Below are 7,760 nucleotides of genomic sequence, written 5' to 3'. Positions count from 1 at the left end.
AATCCCCAAAGTATCCTCTAGTACCCAGATCCTTGTCAAGTAAATATATTACTGCTAGTTCCTTCCAGTACAGCATTTAGATTAAATAAAACTAATTTCCACATCGTGAGGATTAACTTCATTGGCTGTTCCTCAGAACAAAGGAGAAACCTAATCTAAAAGTTCTCGCTAAAATAACATACCCATCATTGAAAGCATTATTTATACAAATGCATTTTATTGTTTTAAACAGAACAAAAGAAGAGACAGAAAATATTTGCATATAACAAATCCTAGCTTATAAATGGAGTTTTTTAGTGGTGATATCTCTAATCAGCATTCAGGGATTTTTTTTTTTTTAATTTGCTTCACTGTGTCTTGAGCACTGATATTAGAGAAAAGCACATCGGCATAAAGTGTAAACCAGTGTCTCAAAACACTGGAAGAACTTGGAGAGCAAACATGATTTTTCTTATTTCCTCTTAGTAATCTTTAGTAAAACAAAAGGTGATCTTTGGCATAGACTCATACTTTCATACTTTAAAGGCATTAATATTGCATTTATATCAAGTAAGCAACTATACAAAGATGCTGAGGGCCTTGAAAATAATCATCAGTTAAAAGGAATAGAGGAAGCCTGAGTGTACAGTACCAACTTAAGACAAGGTTTACACATTCGATGTTAGGATCTAACACACACTGGAGGTGGGAAAGAAGAACATTCAGGCAAGGGTTCGTACTACTTTACTCATCCAGTTCTGGCTTTGGGAAGAAATACAGTTTCATGTGCTGGGGAATGCTTAGACAGCAGTGATACGTACAGAAAAGGAAAAATTACCTTCTCTGTCACTTTGCTAATAGGAAACTTACTGTGGTGATAATTATATACTATACGCATCACTCTTGACCACCTGTACTTGGGAGGGAGGAGAGGATGCAAGGGGCTTGGTGGTGGTTGGCTGAGGGAGGTAGGAGTTACTAAGGACTATTTCTCATTGATTTATCCCCAGCAGCGCCAGAATTCCTGTCTGCAGGTACCACTTCCCTTGGGTAGAAAGTGTCCTTCAGACAGGATTGCCTTTCCATTAAACACCCCTGGGGGGCAAGCACCAATTCTTAGGACTGAATTTCAAAAGGATAAAAAGGATCTTTCAAAATTATAAAACAAACACTTATCTTTAAAATCTTGTTTAGGAAGGGTGTGAGGGAAGAGTACAAAAGCCAGGACAGGAGACATGATTTGGTTAAAAATTAAATGCAGCATTTCAGCTCAGAAAGAACAGTAAGAGCTAAGAATGAATGGTAAGGCCTCAGCACAGACCTCTGCAGGCAGTGACAAAGCGTGGAATGCCTGGGAGTGGCCCTGCTGGGAGGATGGGCAGGGCCACACCCAGGCTACTCTGCCTCTCTGGCAGAGAGCACCAGGACACACAGTGTGTTTGTGGGATGGCTAACCTTGGCAGGCTGAGGCAGGATATGGGACGGAAAGTTTCCCTAGCACAGACATTGCTCTCGGGCATGGTAAAGACAGAATCCTGTGATTCTGTGATTTCCCCCTGACAAAGTGAAATTTGGTTTTGCACTGTGGAAACAGAAGGATTAAATGGGGGAGGACAGGAAGTGAATCCAGGCGCTATATGCTGGGGCTCCCTAGTGGCCACCTTCCCCTGCAGCAACAAAGCTCACTTCTGAAAAGGACCCAGGTAGCACCCCCAGAGAAGGCAGGCAGGATCAGCAGCAACATAGAAAGCCCAAAGCAAATTTTGGAGGCACAGTGATTTCCCTCTTAACCGACTTGCCTGGGCCCTGGATCTTGGGAGCCTGGCAGAGAGAGGGGTGGGGGTTGGAGAGGTGCAGGGAAAATGAAGCAGAGAGGTGACTGTCCTCTAAGGAACAAGGAAGGGCAGGGCAGAGCAGGGTGTCTGGCTAGTGTTCACTGCTGGATTCTGAGCTTATGTGAAGTCCATGGGCTAGAAACCCAGTCTGTCTACTGGGATAGAGTGTGCACGAGTATAACCGTGTTTGAGGATACAGGCTTTATACGGAGACACGTTTCAAAGTGTCCATGACAAGAGTATAAATGTTTTCTAACGTGAAGAGGACACATTCCTTTCTGTTATGTCAGGCCAGGATGTGGCTTTCAACCCTCCTAGCAAATCCTGGGCAGCTCCTGAAACTCAGATCATTTTCATTCTGCTTAGCAGGGATTTCTGTGTCAGCCAGATTCAACCAGGTGTCTACTGGTACCAGGGAGTCTTTCTAACCCAGCGCAGTGTAAATCCAGCATCCGTTCGAATCTTGATTGAAGCTGCTTCTGCTTCTCGAACAGTCTCCTTCACAGACTGCATGAGGTTCTGGGCATTGTGAACCAGCATCTCTGTGGCCTGCAAAGAAAGAGGAGCTCTCCGTTACTCACAGTCCCTGATGGAGCCCTGCCTCAAAAACAGGCTTAAGCCAGGAATGGACCGCAGTTTACCCTATTGCACCTGACATTACTCGTACTTCTCACATCACTGGTGCTTTATAGCTGTTTCACCAAAAAGAGCTCAAAACTGGACCATCCCTGATTGTGTACTGTACCATCATGTGGCCTCCAGTGTATACTGCTTTCCTGGTGTCCAAACAAACTCCTGCCAGAGGCTCTTACAGTCCCCTTTACCTAGAATGCTCTTCCCCCCCATGGCTCTGTTCTCACTTCCTCCAGATCTCTGCCCAGTTGTCACCTTTGTGAGGCTTTTCTTGTTCACCTTATTCTAAATCACCAACCACCGTCCCAGTTCCCAGCATTCCTCATCCTTCAATTAAATGAAAAAGTAACCAAGTAAACAAACCAACCACCTTATAAATCCATGATAAGTAGACAAGTAAATCTTCTAAACACACAAAATACAGGACTGGGATCACACGTACTCCACCACAGAAACTTTTTTCTTTTCTGTTTTGTTTGTTTTTAATTCTTAACTACTTCTGAGCTACAGACCCTTTAAGGGTTTAATGAAGGTTGTGGAATTCTTCCCAGAAAAATGCTCATGTACACAAAATTTGTGCACTCAATTTCAGAGGATTCAAGGGCTTTGAGAGCCGTAACTATGGACTAGAATTCCCAAACACTTTATCTTTTTACCTGGTCAACAAAGAGGCCGATGTCCAGAGAGTTCGGAGACTTGCCAACAAAATTCACACAACAGTCAGGATGGAGACTCAAAACTTCTGACTTAACAGTCCTGTGTTTCTTCCATTCTACCACTTACCAGTTTCTACCTTTTTTTTTGTAACTGGAATATTTCATGGAACATTGTAGATACTCCCAAGATACATTTCTGTTGGTTAATGGAATAACTAAATGATAAGGTCTGAAACTCTGAGTCTTAACCCTTCCTTCCCTGTTTTGCCTACTTCCTTTTCTTGGAGCAGAAGAGGTCAGATGACAGGAAGGCGTAAGTGCCCAAATCCTGCCCAGAAGACATGGAAGTTAAAGGTGAAGACCCAGTTCCCATGGTTTGGGAGAAGAGAGGGTTAAGGTGAGCACTGCTGAATTAAAACTCAGTACTGAAAGCAGCACTGCTGGCACCAAGAAAAGTAACCACCTTGTCTCCTCTGAAGTGCTCCTAACCTCTTCCTCCTGACCTAGAACTATTTGTGACTTCCCCAAGGAGAGGGACTCTGTCTGTTTTTTAAACTCCCCTACATTAGTACGGAATACAGTGTCACATACATAACTCATGTATGATAAGCCTCATCTGAGCAGGTCAACAAAAGATGTACTACCTACCATAAGAAGAAATTAGAAGTCTGGCTCACAGCAGGGCCTACTAGTGGGGAGATAAAGAGAGGAAGAGGTCCTCAAATGAGGGCTTTCTGAAAGACCTCAGCCCCACTTCCAGGAGGAATGGAAGGAGAACACACTCCAAGAAGTGATTGCCAAGACACACAAAAGAAACATCGCTTAAGTAAACACTCCCACCATATTTATTTCAATCTATGTCAAAGAAACCAAAAGAGAAGCACCTCCTTTGAGATGTCATTTCAGCCTCAGCACAGGCCTAACCACCTCCATGTCCCCGAAAAGCCTACACTATTCATCCTCCCTGAGGAACTTATCACACAGGGAGCAAGGAAGCAGAAATTCTCTCTAGCCAAAAAGATACAGTGGGTGGGAGTGACTAGGCACTGAAGGCCTCAAAGGAGCCAAACCTATTCCAGGGAGGAAGAGAGCTGAGTCCAGTCCTAACTGGTGCTGATTCAGACACTTAACCGGCCATAAAATGACAAAAGCTGCACACTTTTCACTCCCCTTCCAGATTTCTGATTCACCTCCAACACAGGTGCCCTTCTGAGAGAGCTGAAGATTCCATTCCACACACTGAATACTCAATTCACAGGTAAAGTTTCCCCAAAGCTGAATTAAATTGCCACAAAGTGGCACAGCAGTTGCTGGCGAGCAAGCAGAAGCAGCGGCCACGTACCTGCTCAGACTCCTCGTCACTGATGTTGGTGCGGCCCAGCATGGTGGCCTTCACCGTGGACAGGATTTTGAGCTGGGTGCTTATGGTTGGGATTCGCTCACATACCTAAAAAGAAAAGTTTATATGCTTCTGTGTTTTTCTTGCCTGCAAGCTTCTCAAGGGCGAGATTTATCCACCTCTGTATTCTTGGTGGCTGGTGTGCAGAAGGCACTTAATAAATCCACAGCCAGATTCCACTTGTTTTCCCCCAAGGATCAGTCTAGTCCTTCTGTCCAGAAAGGAAGCATTAAAATTCTTTCATTTGATTCAGAAATAAACTTTCCTGAATCTGTCTTTCCCAAATACATATTTCCCTTTCTGCTATTTCTTCCCATTCTGACGTGCCTCCTCCTCCTTGCTCAACGAGTTTTGTCTCTTGCTTTTCTCCCTCCCATACCACCCACCCGACACACACACTTTCCCTGAGTACCTGTAACAGGTTGGTTCTAATCCGCTTATCTGTGCACTGCTTGGCAACCTCCTTGGCCAACCGAGTCACCTCATCTGAGGCCTTGGCGATGTCCTTGGCACATTGAATCAGTGCCCGCTTGGTACCACTGCCTCCTCTGACCAGCCGAGACATCTCAGCCATCAGCAGAGCCATGCGCTTGGCTGCTGCAATGATGTCATTGCCCTAGAGAGAAGCAAGATACGGTGTGAGCTCAGCCCACACCCTGGTCAAGTTAGGGAAGGAAGCAGAAGAACAAAGAAAGGAGGGAGCCTGCTGCTCTAGCAGTCCTCAGAAAGGTGAGAAGAGGATGAACAGACTGTTCTTGAGTGATACGGATAGCACAGGAGAAACAGAAGAGTGAGCCAGGACACTCGCCCCAGCACTGGGAGAGGGAGGGGAAAGGGTAGGGGTGAGGGGAGGAGGAGAGAGAGAGATCACCTGACCCATAAAAGGAAGACTTGGATATTAATCTGACAGGACAACGTGTGTGCCCCAGGCACAGCATTAAACAAGCACTTCAGCATCTCCAGGTTAATCATTTCAATAAAACGGGGATGGGGCCAAGAAGTTGGTTAAACAGGCATTTTCCTTTCTGTGGGGTGAAAGCAGTAGAGCTCGCCTGAGGGGAAAAATACAGATGAGCCTTTCCAGATGCTGAAATCATCCTCTTCATCCTTATCCTTGTTACAAGTAGCAGCCAAGGATTGTCGCTGAACTAAAAGATAAACCAAGTAACTATTATTAGCCTTGGTGGAAAAAAAAAATTTCCTGACCTAGACTGCTCCTGCCTTCCCCCTACTGCCTCTTGTTTGTCTGTCAGCCTAAAGGAACATGTTATTTTAATTTTTCACATTTAAAAATGCCAAGAATCAATTCTTCAGTCCCTTAGCTAAGTGGCTTCAATTAAAGAAGAAACTTTCAGCTAAGAGATGCTGGGAGAGGCACTGGAAAAATAAAAATCTTGAGTCAAGCTGTAAATGGAACTCCCACTCCAACTAATAGCAGTTTATCTTAGATTTGGCATTTTGGCTCATTAAAACCCTCATGGGTGATAATAAAGAAATGTACAAGTAATTTACTTTATGCTTTCAAAAGGCTCATCTTTTGTCTGGTAACAACCAAAAATAACAAATGCAATGTTCAAAACTACCTAAAAGGCCAGGCCCTACTCATTTTTCCCCTCATGCTTTTCAATTTATGTATAATGCAGTGAGGCATTCACAAACCATGCCACTGCAGGGTGCTCTGTTAGAGACCTCCACAGTCACCACGAAGTGGCTGATCATTTACGCTGGAAGGCGTGTAACATCTCAGGCAGTACTTGAGGCCACAGAGAACACAGGTATGGGAAGGAGGCATGAGAAGAGGAGCATGTTAGACAAGGCTGTCTGGGACCCCTCTTCCAGTGCAGACCTGGGATCATTCCAGAATTTCAGGACCTTGGTTAGAAGATGGTGTAGTGCCAGTGTTACTTATTACCCATCACTCTTCAAACCCTTTCTTCTTGCAACATGCCACCTTCAAGAGGAAAAAAGTGATCACCCCCATCCCCCACGCCCCAAGACCAAAGTTCTGTTGGTCCCTGTCCTGCAGCCTTGAGCACTCTCTGTCCCCCACTCCCACCCCCTCTCCCACTGAAACCCCTGGACAAGCAGTGAGGCCCCCTTCCCTGGGGGTTCCCCTTAAGGCCAGCATCTGCCACACAGCCAAGTGCAGGACAGCAAGCAGTCCTCCCCAGAGACCCTGCCACGTAAAGCTGCTTCTCACCCTGATCAACTGCCTGAGCCATCAGTGAGAAGTCAGCAGGGGGGCAGGCAAAGCCCAAAGATCAGGCCAGATGACCTCTTAATGGTCTACAACGATTCCTGACCTGAGAGTCTGACAGACGCATCCACGGCTTCCCAAGGGGTTTAAGGTTCCAATGTTGGTCAGTAAGGAAAGGAATCCTTTCGAACAGTGACCCTACCTCTCCCTAGCCCCCAAATATAAATGCAATTCAATTAATCTGGCATTAGCAGACCTACCAAACTTGTGAAGCCAGTCCTAACAACAAGGTGCAGACAGACAGATGCCCGCCCGGCTCAGACTCACAGTACCCGCACAGATCATGAGTGATGCAATGTGTCAAGGCTGCACATGGCCGGATGCATATGGAGCAGCCCCAACCAGGGGTGCTAGTCAGTACCTTACTAGACCACTTGGTAGCTTCCCGATGCAATGACTGAGCCGCGGCCAGAATGGGCTGGTTGACCGGCTGATTGGATGGCATTAACAGCAGCTCAGGTTCGTAATCGTCTTCCATGTCAGGGGGGACAGGGAACCCAACAGCATCAGCCGCATCTGCCTCAGCTACAACACTTATACCCACCTTAGCGGCTGGGTTACCCGGCTTTGTCGATGGTAGGAAGGATGAGAAACAGGGACAGTGTTAGCATGAGCACAGTAGGACTTGGGAAACTGAGCTTCAGCTGGTTTAGTAACCAAAGCTCGCCTAGGATGGGAGAGAATGGATACTCTCCAGGAGTCAGATGAACTGCGCCCCACAGAGAAGGGAATTCTCAGCCTCCAGCACCAGCCCATTCACAGCGAGTAAGGGAAGGAGACTTACTCCAGTAGCAGAGGGTTTCCAGAGAAATATTTATACAAAGAAAGCAAGTGGCATTCCTTTTTTATACACTTACTACCAAAGTTAAATTTGCCAAGAGTAATTCTCATGTCAGAACATTTTTGAGAAGCCAAACAACCAAACTGTAGTAGCCAAACGAATCCAGAGGGAAAGAGTAAATGCAGCCACACAAGTTTGAACAGGACAAAGTGAACACCCT

General features: G+C 45.8%; 1 protein-coding gene across 4 annotated transcripts in view; it reads right to left on the bottom strand.

Moving 5' to 3' along the window:
* Nucleotides 1-197: 197 nt before the first annotated feature.
* VCL (vinculin) overlaps nt 198-7,760 on the bottom strand; it is a 91,702-nt gene continuing 84,139 nt past the window's right edge. For 2 of the 4 annotated variants that reach the window (XM_032491563.1, XM_032491564.1), the window contains exons 19-22: nt 7,121-7,324; nt 4,915-5,118; nt 4,446-4,550; nt 198-2,363 (exon numbers count right to left, since the gene is read on the bottom strand). In XM_032491563.1, the coding sequence (XP_032347454.1) occupies nt 2,217-2,363; nt 4,446-4,550; nt 4,915-5,118; nt 7,121-7,324 (660 nt within the window). In that variant the 3' untranslated portion in view covers nt 198-2,216. The remainder of the gene's footprint in view (nt 2,364-4,445; nt 4,551-4,914; nt 5,119-7,120; nt 7,325-7,760) is intronic. The other 2 variants (XM_032491565.1, XM_032491566.1) reach the window with 1 other exon arrangement.

The sequence above is a fragment of the Camelus ferus genome, chromosome 11, assembly GCF_009834535.1.
Source record: "Camelus ferus isolate YT-003-E chromosome 11, BCGSAC_Cfer_1.0, whole genome shotgun sequence".
NCBI classification, from domain to species: Eukaryota; Metazoa; Chordata; class Mammalia; order Artiodactyla; family Camelidae; genus Camelus; species Camelus ferus.
This window is presented reverse-complemented; position numbering and strand designations above follow the sequence as displayed.